The sequence below is a fragment of the Stylophora pistillata genome, chromosome 12, assembly GCF_964205215.1.
Source record: "Stylophora pistillata chromosome 12, jaStyPist1.2, whole genome shotgun sequence".
NCBI classification, from domain to species: domain Eukaryota; kingdom Metazoa; phylum Cnidaria; class Anthozoa; order Scleractinia; family Pocilloporidae; genus Stylophora; species Stylophora pistillata.
Genome location: NC_142530.1, coordinates 23,961,321 through 23,979,003, shown reverse-complemented (window position 1 = coordinate 23,979,003; position 17,683 = coordinate 23,961,321). Strand labels below are relative to the sequence as shown.

General features: G+C 38.6%; 1 protein-coding gene across 1 annotated transcript; it reads left to right on the top strand.

Annotated features, from left to right (window-relative positions):
• Positions 1-10,895: 10,895 nt before the first annotated feature.
• Positions 10,896-16,650, top strand: LOC148719358 (uncharacterized). The gene is made up of 5 exons (XM_088740098.1): positions 10,896-12,058; positions 12,393-12,476; positions 14,930-15,376; positions 16,176-16,405; positions 16,627-16,650. The coding sequence occupies exons 1-5, from the start codon at positions 11,008-11,010 to the stop codon at positions 16,648-16,650; spliced, it is 1,836 nt and encodes a 611-aa protein (XP_088596224.1). The 5' UTR covers positions 10,896-11,007.
• The last annotated feature ends 1,033 nt before the right edge of the window (positions 16,651-17,683 follow it).

Here is a 17,683-nt window from a genome sequence, read left to right as displayed (position 1 = left end):
CGTTGATTGAAGCAAGGCGGGAAGAGAAGAATACCTTGGATTTTTCTCGGTAATCATCTATTTCCTGTTCTTTTGATAGTGGTGAAAAGCTGAGAGGGACCTAAATTTGCCGGCTTGCGACAGGTCCCTGTGCAAAAACATTTATCTGTTGACTGTGTTTAAAATGAGTCCTGCAACTCATACTATTGCTGTGATCATGGAACGTATCGAAATGAGAATGGGCGACTTGATGCATTAGCAAAATCCAGTCACTGAGCAAAAGATTTCCACAACAATGCTTAAAGTCACGGAGCGAATCAATCTCTCTACAATTTGTCGTCGCAACGGGGTCTAGTGCGACTTGCGGGAGTTGCCGCCATTAGCAAATGTGATGTTTTTCTGCTAATTTACACCAGAACTGCGTCAGTGATTATAACTGATTTTCAGTGAGAGACACTCTTCAAGACTATTTGCTTGAGATACTTCGTTGTGCTTTGTTTTCAGAGTGATTTTCGGACGTGGTTTAAGTAACAACTGTCTTAATCCTTAGATTCTTTTCGTTCTATCCATGACTTTCCCAACCAGAAAACTATTATGCAAGATTGCGAGCATGAATAAGTACTAGAAAAAGAAAGAAAGAAAATACAAGATGAACGATTATCCTTGTGGGGTACTTGTTAGGTCGACGATTACATTTTCAGTCGATTTGCCAGAATTAAATGGCACATTTTCGGGATTTTGAGAGTATGAAAACTCTGAGAGGGTTTTAAATAGGAAGATTGGCGGTGGCGCGCGATGTTGTTCTTTTACCCAAAAGTGACTGAGATGGGGTTTTCAATTGGCCGGATAACAGACTATAATGGGGTAGGGGCTCTGAGAGACCAGAAGCACATACCCGAAAAAATGGACCCAATTACTCCCCCCTCCCCACTCCTACCAGCTACTGGTTACTAGCTCTACCCCACAGCCTCCCTGGTCCTTGTCGTCATCAATATCACGGTGGGTAAAATACAAGGACGATGTAAAAGAGCCATATCATTGCAACATGGATCATAACTCTTTTTGGATGACTGGAAGACTTTTTGACATAAACTTCACAGTCCCATCGTGAGCGAAGATATATTATGAATGGTTCTTTGAAACAAATTTGAACGGATGTCCGACCAAAACTGAAATCCAACTCAATTCCTCATAATTTTTGTGCGATACGCATCTTACTTTCGATTACTTTCTGTTTTATTTAATTGTGGGCCATTTTCGGGTCCATACAAAACAACATAATCGCTCAAGACAACGCCTCTCGCGTTACAACCTCTATGGGTTATATAGTATCTCGTCTAAGTTGACTCTTAGGGTTCCTTTCTACCAGAGCACCTTGATGTTTAAAATCACATAATGCTTGCGTTTTCAAGAACACACTTCTCCTCTATCAGCTTACAAATATGAGGTAAAAGTAAAACAGAGAAAACTGCATGAAAAATCCACCTTTCTTTAACGAAGTTTAAATTATCCGTAGACTACTACCCATCTCGAGATAAATGCAACCTTGAACTGACAATCAGTAATTTTTGCTCATACCCACACTGCTATGTTAGTCTGTAGCTTTATCTTAAAGACAGCGCGTTGTTGAACATATTATATCATAATCTAACCTAAAAGGGAAAAAAAAATAGTGATACTAATAATATAAAACACTCAGGAAACTTATTGATACAAAAGGAAGAAACAACACCAAGGTGAGGGTAGCAAAGAATTCATTCGCGTTGTATGATTAAGTCCAAAGTTAATGGAAGGTGAGATTTGAATTTTTCCATTTTAAACTCGTGATGTGTGAAAAACTGTTCATAAGTTGGCAACACGTGATTCACTCAGAGTTGAATGAGCCACCGCTGACTTCCACTCACCCCAGTTCCCCAGCTAGTTCTATCTGGCCTACAATGCATGTCAAAACTCCTTGCGAAGGTTATTGAAAACACATCGTTTATCTAAATACATGACAAAAGATCCCGTATACGCAGAACCCCGCCCCCTCTTCTAACAACGTTTGCAAAACCTAAACAGTAACCAGGTCTTGGTAAAGTATACAAGGTGCACAAAATTCAACAGTGTTTGGGGGATGGACGGACTTTGAACCTCCATTGTGGCTCTTTTTCCATTTCGCTACCAGTCCTTCTCTTTTAGGAAGTTTAGTTATTCACGATGATTTCAAATCATGGAAGAAGCTGTTGCTATTTCATTTTGTATCATAAATTTCGTCAATAATTGAACATGACCTTAATGACGCTTGCTTGGATCAATGCTTGATGTCTGTGTGCAATTCTTGTGGAGTCACGAACACGCAATCGTGAAAGGCATAGAGTGGACAACAGACAATGGAGGTAGGTGTTTCCGGGTTTCGGAACAAAATGATTCCATCAACTTCAAAGTATTCTCTCCTTAAGCTCATGCTTTTTCTGCGTCAAAAGTGTCGACGCCTGTTCTGGTTTGCCTTGTACATGTGTTAGTAGTGAAATTCTCTTCTACATTTGCACCACTGGTTTGCTCTTCACTGAACCTAAAGATACAAATAGGACCGTAAATCACTATATGTCAGTTTTGAATTTTCTGCCAAAGATGTTGTTATACTTATTAAGTCGAAGAATCTTAATAGCAAGTAATCCTCTGACGCTTAATTATTAACGTTAGTAGCCTTTTCGTGTTTTTACTGAACTAATCTGTACCCGGACAGAGCCTGACTTCAACTCGTTATACGGTAAGTTCAAGTGTATGACGAAGCGATGGCCGATGCCGAGTCACTGACTCGAGAACACAAAGCTAACTCCTATATTTAACGAATTTCTGTACGGCCTGTGTTATATGTATGTGGATCTTACCTAGTTAAAACCGTCTTTACAAACCAATATGTGTAGAAAGGAGACCATTTCAGAGGTCGATCTATCTTTGTTTGACTCCTTGAGGATTGTTTATCCTAATACCGTTCAAGGATTCCGCGACGCCAATCCCCAACTCATACTAATGGAAAATAGACATGATAATAGATTTCGCCGACCCTAAAGCAGAGCTCCGATTAGTTTCTTTTCCAGCCCTTCGATTTATTAAAGCTGTCGAAGGGTTTATTTAAGGGAATTTGGGAACCAGAAACCAGTCTTGGGGGGTGGGGAGAGGTGCTAGTCAGCGGTATTTTCAAGCAGCGGAAGAGTGAACACTTTCCGTGAACTTCTTGATGTTTTGAACGGACTGCCTAGGATATGGAATGCTTTCTTAATCAGATGTAGGGTAGTATGTCATGATCGGTTGAAATGACTTTTTATTTACCGTGATTGATAATTTCGGTTTGGAAAAATGAGCCAAAAATGAACGAAACGGTTGAGATATCGATCGATTGACCGTTTGGTGCACACGACACCAGTGAGTCAGTGAAACATTACGCCAGAATCGTAGAGGCTTCTCTTATATCTTCTCTTGACGTCACCAGGTATGACTGTTTGCTCCGCTGATTCTTTCTCTAACATGTGAAACTCCTCTGATAAGCGTAGAAACTTAAAAGGAAAAGTCACTTTCAACTCGTGTTCAAAAGCTGTTAATTTTTAACTTCTCTTAAGTGACTTTGCGTTTCATGATTGTCTTCTGGCTGGCGGCGTCTACACGACGTCTTTTTAGATCTTTCTGTTATTAAATTCATTAACCTCTGCTGTAACTGCGTATGTCAATGTCTTTAAAGTAACTATCCACGATTCTAGCAAGTCTAGCCACGGTAGAACGAGCTTTGTCAATCATGTTTCTAGTACTCGACAATGAAGATATTTGGAGAAACCTTGAAAAATACTTGGATTTTATTTGTACTTTACAAAAATTAATTCTAAAGGTCGATAAAGCTTTCTCTTTAGTTTTAAACTTGAGATGATGATGTTAAAGTTGCCACAAGAAAGTTTACCGGTGGTCTCTAATACTGGCAAACTCAATGCAACAACTAAGGTTATACATTGAATGTACAGTTTTTACTTACACAGTTTCCACTAATGCAATGACAACCTGGAAAAACTTTGTAAAATATCTAAACCCAACCATTTAGTTCCACGACTGGTAATCACCGTCATGAAATATTTATTCGGATACCCTGGTTTAATGGAAATTTTATGGCATATATGCCATGTCTGAAATGCCATTTTCAGAATAAGCTTACAGGATTGAGGAAGGTGTATGAGGGAACAGGCTCGGTTGTTTCTGTCTTTCATTTGCTTCTCGCTCCTGCTGCTAACTGTTTGACAAGGTTTAAGGCTGGCAGGGCAAGGGACTGAGGGTCTTAGCTGGCCAGTAGATTTGAGGAAGATTTTGATTAAGCCTGGAAACTATTGTAGTTGTGAAAAGCCATACTTGTACCAGGTAACTCATTCTTATTCTAACTTAGGAACTAGTTTCAGGAACAATACAATATTTTACTGCACAGGCTGTGCACAAGACTTTAATTTGACTATTATATGTACACCAACTCGTGTAAGAGTTGATCGATTGAATTCCTTTTATCAGGGTATGATCCGGTGCCTGCAGAGAGATTAATTGCAGGTTTTCAAAATGGTTTTAGGGCGCATTTCCAAGGGAAACGCATTCCATGTTCTTCACACAATTTAAAATCAGCTTGTGAGAACAAGGAATTAGTGGATAACAAACTCGAAAAGGAAATGTCAGTAGGCCGCATTGCTTGGCCCTACAGTGAACCGCCATTTTCACCTTTTCTAGTGTCTCCCCTGGGTGTGGTTCCTAAAAAGGCACTGGTGAATTTCATATGATTCGCCATTTGTCCTTCCCCTATGGATCCTCAATTAATGACAGTATTCCAGCTGAATTTTCTAGTGTCCATTATGCCACCATTTCCAAAGCTATTCAATTAATTAAAACTGTTGGTAAGGACTGTTTTATGGGTAAAACTGACATAAAAAATGCCTTTTGGATTATACCCATACACCCAGATGTTTTTATAGTGAATAGCAATCTCTACACATAATACACTGTTATTAGGGTCAGGGGAAAGATTAATGTGCCATATATCTGCGTAATCTCATGCAATCGTGTACTATAAGTTTTAAAATGACCTGTTGATACTGGGAGGTCTGAGAGGATTAACAAGAATAGGAAATATTGTTAGAAAATTAAAATTTAGTGTCAGCCAGGTAAAAAAGAGTCTTAGAAAATGAAGTGTATACTAAGTATGTACTTGATTGGTGTACCCACACACATGTAGTAAAGTCATTTAAAGTAGTCAATTCCCGGTTTAATGTTAAAAATTCACATGCATATACACATGCAGATTTCCTATGAACCTGTAGTTAATGCCTGCCATGACCTTAACACTGTGATATGCACCTCAAGAGGAGAACAACAAATAAATTTGAAGATTCTATTTATTTATAGGCAGTTTAGGTTACTAAGGTTAAATTGATTCAAAGTTTCTGGCAATGGCACAATCAATTCAAGACATTTGATGACTAATTTATAAATGTTAGCCTACCTTGGAAAAATACCCTTCACATACACATAAAACCAGGTTTATACCAATGATGGGGAAAATTACCTTCACTTACAAAAGAATAACAAGCCATAATTGGTAGCAAACCACAGCTGTGAGTCTGCCATTAAATTTTAATCTTCAGAGAGTGCTTTAAAAATAGCAATTTGCTTACGGGCAAAAGAACTGTTCTCTTATAATGTCCTAATGGAGTGCTTTTCAAGTTGTGAGAACATCATTTGGACCAACACTCAGGGTCTTAAAATAATTGAGAAGAATTTGCTACCTTTCTATAACATCAAGAAATGGTTAGATATTCTAGTCTTCTCGGATAGGGACGAATAAATGGAGGTCCCGTCTCCTGCAGGGTTGGGGTAGGAGACGTTAATTTCCCACACACGAGATTACTGTGTGATTGATGTCCTCCCCTGGGGTGGGATGGGTGGGATATAGGGCACACTTAATTTGGAGCCTCGCTCAGTTGTGCGACCCTCACCACACTCTGGTGAAAGTGATTAAATAAATCATTCTGACTTCATTCAAATAAAAAGGTAAAATTGAAGAACAGCTCCCCAAAATATCTGTCAGCCAAATGTCGGATGACTGTTGGCTTATTTATTCCAAATTGCACTCGAAATCGTGTGATTACCTATATTTATTGCTAAAATCTAGGTAACTAATCTCTTCCAATTTCAGTGGAACAAAATGTGTCATCCAGATACTACACATTTTGTTAATTGGTAATTGGGGCCAATAATGAGGTTTGCAATGCATTATTTGGCAATTAAGACACTAACACTTGAAATTTACCTTTATTGGGTGGTGTTTGTCAAAATTCATTTTGAGGTAATTGTGAAAGTTCAAACTTACCAAGATGACAGTCTATTTACTCATTTCTGAATTTGTTGTCACTATGTCGGCCAACTGTCAGCCGACAGATTATTTTGGGGAGCTCTTCTTAAATTTTACCCAAATAAATTTATGGAAAGAAGCTTCCCCCCCCCCCCCCCTTGTTAGATGTTAGTGTTTTTACTAGTCTTCTTCTTCGACCCCTCAAGCTGTTAGGTTTAATTATTATCGTGTTTAAATAAAGGTCATAGCTTACCTGGACCATTCATTAATCATTTGGAGGGGGGGTAGAGACAAGGGATTTTTACTGGTAAGAAGGCAGGAGGTTATCATCTTTTCAAAATATCACAAACAAATCACAAAACCAATTGAAAATTCTTTAAATTTTATGATCAATAGCCTGACTTCAGTGTGATTTTGTTTGATGTTGTGTACTTTTTCTTACAGCCACCTTGTTTTAGTAATTTGATGCACTGCAGGCAAACCCTACAACTGATTAAATTGTATTTGAGCAAATAAATGAAAGGCAATAGAGAAAATTAGGTAGCACAATTCAAGTTTCCCTTTTTTTCTTCCATCAGATGGTGAAGTTTATAATTTCCCAAGTTTCACTGTCCTCTCTTCTTTTTTTATTTACTTTCCTCGCAATATTAACTATCATTGCTAAGAAATGTGAGGGGCAAATAAAATGTGAATAACTGTCAAAGACATTCTGCAATCAGTAAGCTGTACCACAAACAGGTATTCCCATTGTAATTGTTTCATAATATCATTCTCATTACACTTATTTTTTTATACGTTTGAAAGCATATTAAGTATATTGAAGTCATTATGATGTAAATAAATAACCGTTTTTGAGACACAAAGTGTAAGAGAGACAGTAAGTTAGTATAACTGTTGCAGTATTATACTCCAGTCAAGTGATATACTGTCAAGTAGAATAAATACTAGTTTCAAACTCATTGAAATTATGTTGACTTCATAATTCATGTTTTAAATATATATATGTGTAATACCTCTCTTCAAGGATGAAAAAGCAATGCCAGTTAGAAATTTTCAAACTGTAAATACCAAGCCTTACAAGATGAACTAAAAAAAGAAAACTGCCAAAAATATGGCAATTTTAATCCTTGGCTGGCACACACAGATATATTGGCTCTGTAAAAACAAATACACTGATAGCAATAAGAATCACTGCTATACATAGTTTATTGACACCTGCTGGAAAGAGCATTCTCTGCAAAACTCGTGTTCAGATTGGAGATGACAAAACGCAGAGCCCTACTCCATGGAGTACCTTATAGAGTACCTATTGGAGTACCCCTTAAAATCATGTCTTGGTCAAATAAAATATTTCATATTAAACATGGTGAATCTTTAAGATGTACATATCCTAATGTTGCACGATTGGGGGATAAACTTTGAATTTTAAGCGTTCGTACTGCCGTTAAAAGGAAAAATTTGAAAAAAAAAAAGTAATAATAATAATAGAAAAAAAAACAAGGATACTATAGACGCAAGAAATATATCCTGTTTAACTTCCTCACCAATTTTCCATAGCCGGCCTGAGAGGCGCTCCGTTTTGTCATCTATTCTGACCAAATTCGCTTTCACGTAGCCTGATTACGAGCGGCCTTGCTGAACAAATAATTGACTCTCCCAGGGAATCAATCTTCGTCCCGTTGCAAAACAACACTGTCCGAGGAGTCGGTTCATGAACTTCGACCAGAAAGCTTTGATTTAGATTCCTGTAGTAAACCGTTCAGGTAATAGATATTTGAAACCCCAAAATCACACATAGTATGCTTATTTCGCCTGGAATTATGCCAAAAGAGCCGCTAAATTTGCGAGGCAAGCAAGGTGCGATATACGATACCTCGAGTTAACAGGTTACCGGAATAGCTGAACATAGGAATAGGGAACAGAGGAATGGCAGAATATCTTAAACACGGAATAACAGAATATCCTAGAACGCGGAATGCCACGTTGTATGGATCAAAAGTCTTTTAAAAAATGAAATTGTAGTGAAAGGAGAAATTATCAATAATTATCAAGGGAAGTTAAAGGGGTGTAGTTTTATCATTATCATAATAAAGTTCGGATTTAACGCGCTGTCATTGGTTGAGAGAGCGTGCTCAATCAGAGTACAAAACACGAAGCTGAGCCAAAGCTGTCATGCCATATGCCAATTCCTATTATTTCCGACCATTTCCCGGACCTCTCGGTTGCTTTCACGCGTACAGTATATATAGTTTCGTGTTCGAAAAAAAAAAACAGAGCAAGGCCTCAGAAATGACATCGTCCGCCATTTGAGTGAACAGCTATGGGCTTGCTCTAATATCTTTTTTCCATTGCGTTGAGTGGATGGCCACATCAATCACTGCAACCTAGTTTTACGGCACCGTCATCCCGATCAGTCATGTTCCTGTAAATTTGGCTGTCGTTCATCCACGAAAGATACGCCCGAAGAAGTTTGTTTTCTGATTGACGTGTGTTTTTGTGAGCCACAATTCGGCCTGACCTCACTCAACACTACGTCTCGCACCTCCCTACTCTTCCTTCGTGCCCTATCCGCTTCCTGCGTGGCTTTGAAACAGAATAGAGTACAGTCAAGGCTTCTTTATTTATCAATTGGAGCCTAGAGGATTACTATTGTAATTATTATTGTTATGGTCATTGTGTTTATTTGTTACCATTTAATTATTGGTTGAACGGCAATTAACCACTATATTCTTGAAGAATATTTCTCTTCTGAAACCGTTGCTCATTAATAAGTGAGATGAGGCAGGTTTTCTATTTTCATTGTGAGTACAAATCCTCTGCAACACTACCCTCTAGCGTCATCAAACAACCTCTATTTCAGTGCTTTAAAAATTGAGCTATATAGGTAGTCACATTCGGTCTCAGACTGCCTACATTCATCACTGATGTAATATAGTATTTAACAACCATTTTTCTTTTATTGTTATTCTTCCTGGCTCTAATCTACATTTTCAAGTGGTAGACGTAAATTTTGAGCTACTCTGTAGAGGTGTTATCGACAACCTCACTATAGCCCTCGGGTTAGGGTCATAGGACCTGAAGCTCTACCACCATATGAAAATCAGCTCGATTTAGAATTACCCTTCTTGCCTGACTCTGGTGGTTTAACTTGAGCGATTGAATGTGTTTTAGAACGATGAAAATTAATCATACACTTTTCAAAATGAATGAAATTATATCTGCAGTAAATGTTTTGAACCCGGGAGTAACATGTGAAAGTGTAGTGTGTGATCGTCCAGGTGCCGGAGTGTAGTCCTGAGAAGGACTGTTGTCGGTGGTGGTGACTGACGTTTCGACAACCTGTGCGGAAGTCATCTTCAGAGTTAAGTGGATAGTTGTTTTCAGCAGAAGTTCGTGTAAAATGATTGGTCAGTTTTGCCGTGATGTTACTGGCTGTAAGACTCAAAGTAAGTCCGTCGTGATTGGCCAGGTTCGATCCGTCGGTAAAGGTAGGTCGTTCTGTTCGGTTCGTTTGTAATGTTAATGTCGTGAGTGAGTCGTTTGTATGGAGCCAGTGGTAGATGACACCTATTTAGGGGAGTCTGTTCTAAGTTGGTAAACCAGCTTTCCAGAGTCAGTCGTTGAAAGTAGTTAGTGCTGTAAGTTAGGCATTGCGCAGTCCCAGTCAATATTGTGGTTCGTAGGTCGATGATGTTTAGCAATGTGATTGTTGATATCACTTTTCCTCGTCGTTCGACTGTGTTCAGTCAGTCTTGTTGCGAGGTTTCTGCCAGGATAAATTCGGAACGATTTAAGAATTGCTATTTTAATAGAATAATGTTTAAATACAGCTTTGCTAAGTAACATGATATATCTTATGTTTTATTCGATTTTATTTAGTTATTGTAAATGATCTATATACCTTTCCTCTCTCAGTGTAACGTTTGTTATGTATTTTAACGAGCGAAATAAAGATATTTTATTCATTTATTCATTCATTCATTCAGTCTCTCCAAGGTAGGAGGCTTGGCAGTCAGGGCAATTGATCTTATAAATCACTCCCTGTCTGTTCCTCGATTCGTCCGCGTCGCCCACAAACCCATCACTACACTACGTCAGTTACTAACCAACGTTAAAGACATCGTATATGTGCACGATCCTTCGCAGTAAAGCACTATTTGAGCAATAGTGAAAATCAAACCTGAAAAAATTTCAGGCCTGTACGGGATTCGAACCACTGACCTCTGCGATACTAGTGCAGCGCTCTACCAATTGAGCAAACAAGCCAACTGGGAGCAGGCCATCAAATTAATTCGACATAAACCCGTAGATGATAAATCAAATGTTTGTTGTTGTTGATGATAAATCAATGTTTGTTGTTGTTAAAGACATCCTTGCTTCTGATTAGTCAACTTATAAACCTCGGTTTGTTTTAATATAATTTAGGAACTATCATTAGATATCTTTTGGTCAACCGACATGGACGAAGTTCCATCAAATATTTCGAGAATTTTTCATTTGTTTTTAAGGAAAGAGAGCGCTCAAACTCTACCGGTATTCCACGTGAAGATGGCATCAAAGATAAAAAGAGACATTTTCCATCATCGAGAGAGCTTAGAGTCACTTTCCTGGCTTCAGAATGGAGATCAAACGATGGAAGTCTCTCGGGCATAAAAAGGGAATTGGCGGTAAACATGGCGAAAGATCCCAAGGTTGAGGTCACTTTCTTTGTACCAAGATGCGATGCTAGAGATAAGGAAGCAGCTAAAACTCAAAGAATCCACCTTGTTGAGGCTGAAAAGCTGATAAGTTGTGATGAACTGGCTTGCCTCAATTTTCCACCAAAGAATTTGCTAATTGATGTGGTCGTGGGACATGGCGTTGAGCTGGGGCTTCCAGCACAAGTTATAAGGAATTCTCACCAATGTAAATGGGTACAGGTTGTCCATAAAGCCCATGAAGAAATAGGGGTGTTTAAGGAGTATTCAAATCCAATATCGAATGCGCAGAAAAAGCATGAATCAGAAATTGAACTTTGCAAACTGTCTGACTTCGTCCTAACGATTGGACCCAAGTTAACTGAAGCTGTTCGTCGATCCTGTGAAAAAGATAAATGTTTCTTTGAGTTCACTCCCGGAATTCTGGCCGAGTTTTCTGGTCTTAAGCAAGTTCACGAGGAAAGGAAAACGTTTAGAGTTCTGTGCTTTGGGTACGGAAATCCAGAGGACTTTATGCTTAATGGATTTGATATTGCGGCAGGCGCTGTTGCTAAATTAAGTAATTGTCACCTCGTATTTATCAGTGCAGTTGATGTCAAGCTAGAAGATACAAAACATCGTCTCCTCGAGTGTGGTATCTCCCCCAACAAGTTAAAATTACGGAGCCTTTTCGATTGCCAGGAAAGTTTAGAAAGGGAGCTTCTTGAAGCAGATCTTGCGGTTATGCCCTCGAGGACAGAAGGCTTTGGTGTAATAGGCCTTCAAGCTCTATCAGCAGGATTACCCATCCTTGTAGGTCGAAACTCGGGATTGGGAGAGGCTTTGATGAAAGTTTCATTTGGTTCGTATTTTGTTGTTGATTCAAATGATCCTGAAGTATGGGCCAAGGCAATTAAGAATATCCACAACAAAGAGAGGGCCACGAGACTGCGGGAATGCGAAGTGTTGCGTGGGTTTTACCAAGAGACGTATAGCTGGGAGGAGCAAATTAAATCTCTCATCGAAAAATTGATCAGCATTACTGATGGTATGAATTTAGTCACCACTACTTACTGAACTTCACAGAAAAAAAAGTTGATTACCTTTTATTATCTCTTTTCTTACATCACCTAAGTTTTAATTCCATTTCAAGTCTAGGGAGTGGATAAGATGTTTTAAATTAAATAGTCATATCACTCTGCTTAAAAACGTTGCTTGGTACCAGGATAATCGTTTATGGAAATTATGAGGAAATTTTTCAAAGATCGAATGTGAAAACTGAAGTGTTCCAGTCACTCCAAAAAAGAATTTTAGTGATAAACTAGAAATTGCATAAAATTAAGTGGAATAAGACTCCATGTTTTTGTAAATTTTCTACTTAGAACCTCCCAGAGATTGTCAAGGTTTCAACCGAGGAGCCATATTTCCTGATCAGCAAACGGAAGTCACCATCGACTCCCATACAGGTATGTTACTTTTAGGCATGCCGTTATTATGTGAGCAGTGTCGTGGTGAGTGTATTATAATTTACCTTCTGTAACATCCAAAAGTAACTGTTACCGGTGTGGTATATATCAAATAATTTGGATATATCAACAAAGTTGAAATGGTAAATTGGCCACCGTAATGATTACAAAAGCTGACGTTTCGAGCGTTAGCCCTTCGTCGGAGCGAAAGGGGTTCGCTCCGACGAAGGGCTAACGCTCGAAACGTCAGCTTTTGTAATCATTACGGTGGCCAATTTACCATTTCAACTTTGTTGATGTATCCAAATTATTTCGTTACTCCCACCGACGCAGCCCCAAACAGTTTCTTTCGAAACTATCAGCCTTTATTCATTGGTATATATCAAATGTTTTGTTATCAATCCAGGGGCGATAAAGCAAACGATTAAACTAGAGATCGTAAAGAAAAAGTTGACTTTTTTCATTTTCAAATAGCGCATACCTTTTCTATCCGCCACTTCAATTTTTCTTTATATTTGTAGTGTGGGAAGTTCTGTGTTTTCACAAGGATCAACAGGAACGTATGAAATTGAACGCAGTTGGCAGATGTCTACGGCGAAGACATTTGAAATTTACTTTTCTTGCATAGCTAACGTTTGACAGCCTCGTTAAGTTGTCGTCCATCTGTTCCTAGTGCGCGCTGTTCCTATCTAGCACATGTAAACTGGTTATACTAGTAACGACGACCTTCGGAGATGACTTTAATATAATCCGTTTAATCCTGATAGGCTGTAACCGCCGCTAAGAGGTCTTAGATGAAACTCACAACGAAGTCAGACTGTATGTTTTTTCGGAGTTACTATTCTACCAATACGTCGACTTAAATACCCAGTTTATGTTTCTAAGTCTTCATATTGTGGTGCAAGCTTGAGAGGATGTAGGAGAATTCCAGATACTTGTCGCAACGCAGTTTTCCTTCTACGAACCTATTTTAAGAAAATAGAAATGAAGGAAAGAAACCTTTTCCTTACATGGTTGTTTTATTCTGCGAGGCTGCCCGCGGCTTCCTTGTGTGACATACCTTGGGTCATTGGCGTCCAGTTGTTGTAAATTTGTTTCTTATTTTTTTTCCTATCTCGTGTTCTAGATTACAGGCTAAGGTAACAATGGTCGATTGCGATGATCGTTGCTTAAAAATTATGGTCGTTTTCTACAGGATGTGTGTTGTTGAAATATATCACCTCACCAGTATTGTGTTTGAGTCTTGTTAATAAGCCAATTTTAGCGTCTAGGATACAACTTCTTGATGGCATTGAACTACTGAAGTCGCTGAGATTATTTTTTTTAAGATTCCATGAATGAAGTTCTCGTCCTTTAAAAGCTGCTATGTTTGTGTTTTTTCCTTTTACCGATAACTTGCTGCGGAGTTAGCTTTTAGCGGAACTCGCAGCGTGCGCAGCGAAGCCTCATACTAATCAAAAATTGGTAAAGATAACAATAACAGATCTGAGAAAATTTGGTTCCTCAAGTGACCGTATGACCGACTGTCTTTGCAAGGTACATCTGTTAGCATGCAAGGACAATTGAAATGCGGGCACAAACCTTGGCACCATACATATAGAAGGCAAAAGGGGAATGTATCATGCATGCGCGCCTGCGTCTGTATCAAGGAAATCGTATGCGCTTGCGCTTGTAAACATGGACAACTTGATGAAGTGTGCATACTCGACTCTTTAGGGCCAAATAGACTGGGAGTCACCATTTTTTTTTTATTTTGATGCATGAAGTTTAAATCAACTCGTATCGACCAGAGTGCCTTAGCTCAATAGTTAACACAATTAAAATGAGATAGTTATTAAGACAATGTCCTTTACTTTTATATCCTACTCTGCATATTTGCCAACATAACCATTCACCGTCACATTCGCTCTTATTATCCCTTGAACCTACATTTAAACTTTCCTAAATGAAGAAAGGAAAGCCTGCCCTCTTACTACCACAAAACTATTGACTCCATGCCACCCCTATCCCCCCTCTAATAATTAATGACCGGTCCCTAAATTCCTGTGAATAAACTCTTCAATAGTCAGTGAGGAGTACCAATATAGTGAACGTCTGGAAAATAAACCAACGGGAGCTTCGCCCTTAGGCTTTGCCTTTTAATCCCTCCTCTCTCCTTTTGTCCATACAACAAGCAGGATAATCTATGTTATTTGCATACTCACTGAGCGTTTAGTTCGTACCTCAAGTTCCCAATCGCTGGAGTAAAAAGAACTCCACTGGAGTAAAAGTACCACTGCACCACAGAAGCAACACTTGTACTATAACTCTAAATCATTCTCCCCCTTCAAAAAAGTGTAAGTAGTTAATATACTGCATACCTAACTGAATGAAAAATTAACTGCAATAGTTATTTCATTATGGAATGGCAAGTTATCTTATTTTGAGAGTATTTCTTTGTGTCTTTCTTCTAGAGGTGTCTGTTCGTCCACCCTCAGGGTATCATACTCTGCCAATTGTAATGGATCTCAAGCGGGCTAAGAGAAAGCGAAATGACGAAGAACAGCAAGAAGAGTTGAATCGGCATATAATGGGCGAGATGACTAAATGTTTTGTCGAAACACACGCTGCTCAAATCCCGTCGCAAAACTTTTGTTGGGGTCTCTATTACTACCTACAAGGTGCGCTCGATTTAAGAGTAAAACAAGCTGGTGAAGGAAGTTTGAGAATAATAGTCGAATGCAGGACTCTGGAAATCCTTGAGCGACTTTGGGAAGATTACAGCTCCGGTCACCTAAATGCCATAGCAGAAGAACATCTTTTAACAGATGAGGTAAAAAGGAAATATGATGTGGAATCCATAGAACTGGAAACGACCATTTTGAGAGAAGATTACTTTGCTTGCAAACTGTCATTCGCAGGTATTTAAAAATTTCATGTCGTCTCGGTAGCTTCACTTCCTATTTGATTTTAAGAGTGGTTAATAATTGCCATTTCATCTTTGTATAAGGATGCTGTATACGTTTAAAGGTAAATATAGTTAAATGAATATTTCTTCAAAAATATATCATTTGGCAATTGTTTCATTATAACTGCTATTCAAAACACGGAGAATATACACTGAGTCTCCGGTCTGTTACCTCCACAGAAGACACGTCAAACTTGGGACATCAGCCATCAAATAAATAGTTATGGGAATTTTTCTTTAAAAAAATAACAACAAATAGATCACAGAGGATGCAAAAATGTTGTAAGGGTGACACACGGGGCACAGCCTCGTGTGTCACTCTTCTGTTCTTACCACGAACGAACTGATCTTGGAACATTAAACATTTGCAACGAGGTTACACAATACAAAAGGATCGTGGACGTCTCTGATATCATTATATCGATGCTAGCTACTTGTAGTCTGAATCCTACATCTGCTCCCTGAAATGCCGTCTGTGTCTTAATAAGTCAGTAAACGACTTTTTTTATTAAAAAGATGAAAGTTAGATTTTAGGTTCCAAAACTTAACGTTTTCAATGCAACTAAAAACAAAACCAGCTCGCATGTTAAAATAAGATTCTAGATGTTATCCGTTTGATGGTTCTCGATTCTTGAATGGATTTCGAGTATAGTCAGAGATCTCCCACCCTTGGCTTCCAATGAGTCACATATCATGGCAATCACGACTTTAAACAAAGTTTGCTGTTCTTTTTTCCAATATAATTCCTTTAGGAAACATAGAAGTTACGTCTACTGATGCCAAAAAATCAGAGATCCCGCTTACTGGTAAAGTGGTTCCAACCAGGGGTGACGACAAAAATGGCTTCCATGCTTCCGAAAAAGGTCTCACACCATCTAATGATGAAAAGGTCACTGCTGTCGTCACTGCGGATACTCAAGGTGAAACTACGGAAAACACCCAGAGATTTCCATCGTTGTCGACGGAAGAAAAATTTGTTTTGGTGTGGATGATTTCCCCATACCATTACCTAAAATATTACCTCCGGCTTATTTTTATTCCCCTTCGAAATTTAAACACATTAATCGATTACTTATCTCAATACAATCGTTTTTTTATGAAGGGGAAAAAAGGGAAAACATTCATCTGAGTCTCTCCAAAAGTACACCGATTCTGGAACTGAAACTATGCACCTAGTTGGCCTTAATATTCTACTTTTCGTAGGGGCAAATTGCGAACGAAGCTTGAAAATCAGATATTGCATATTTTGGTGACGTTTATATCTATTATTCTCGACAACAAAAGTTCTTGACATATAGAATGTACATGGCTTTAAAAGAATATTATCTTACAAGAAATATCCGTAGGAAAACTATCGCTTGTGGCTGTCATCTTAAAAAAAATTGATTAGCTTTCATGGAGGACTACTCGACGTAACTACAGACAATTACATCAAATCGTGTGCATATCACTGATATCATCCAGACTCCGATTGTTGTACCTTCTTTCGTGGGAATTTGAGCAATTCCAAATCCTCTGACGATGCACTATTGTACTTCTATGTCATATGCAACATGATCCATCGTGACAAGACTGCGTTTGAGATAAACATAACACTCCGAGCAATGTAAAGATCAGTACTATTTCCTTTCCTGGACTGTACTCGTTGCTAAAAGATGCAGAATTGTGCACGTCTCTTATATCATTATATCAATGCTAGTTACTTGTAGTCTGAATCCTGTATCTGGTCCCTGGTCTTAATAAGTCAGAAGGTTGATATAACTTTTTAATGACAAAGACGAAAGTTAGAGGTTGCATTTTGGGTTCCAAAACGTAACTTTTTTTATGCAAATATAAAAAAAAATCCAGCTCCCATGCTGAGATAAGATTCTAGATGTTATCCGTTTGATGGTTCTCGATTCTTCAATGGATTTCGTGTACAGTCAGAGATCTCCCACCCAAGGCCCCCGATAGGTCACATATCATGGCAATCACGACTTTAAACAAAGTTTGCTGTTCTTTTTTTCCAACATAATTCCTTTAGGAAGCATAGAACCTTCGTCTGCTGATGCCAAAAAATTAAAGATCCCACTTACTGGCGAAGTGGTTCCAACCAGCAGTGACGACAAAAGTTCGGGCCTCCATGTTTCCGAAAAAGGTTTTACACCATTTAATGATGAAAATGTCACTGGTGTCGTCACCGCGTGTACTCGAAGTGAAACTGCAGAAAACACCCAGAGATTTCCATTGGTGTCGACGGAAGAGAAGATTGAGAGAACAG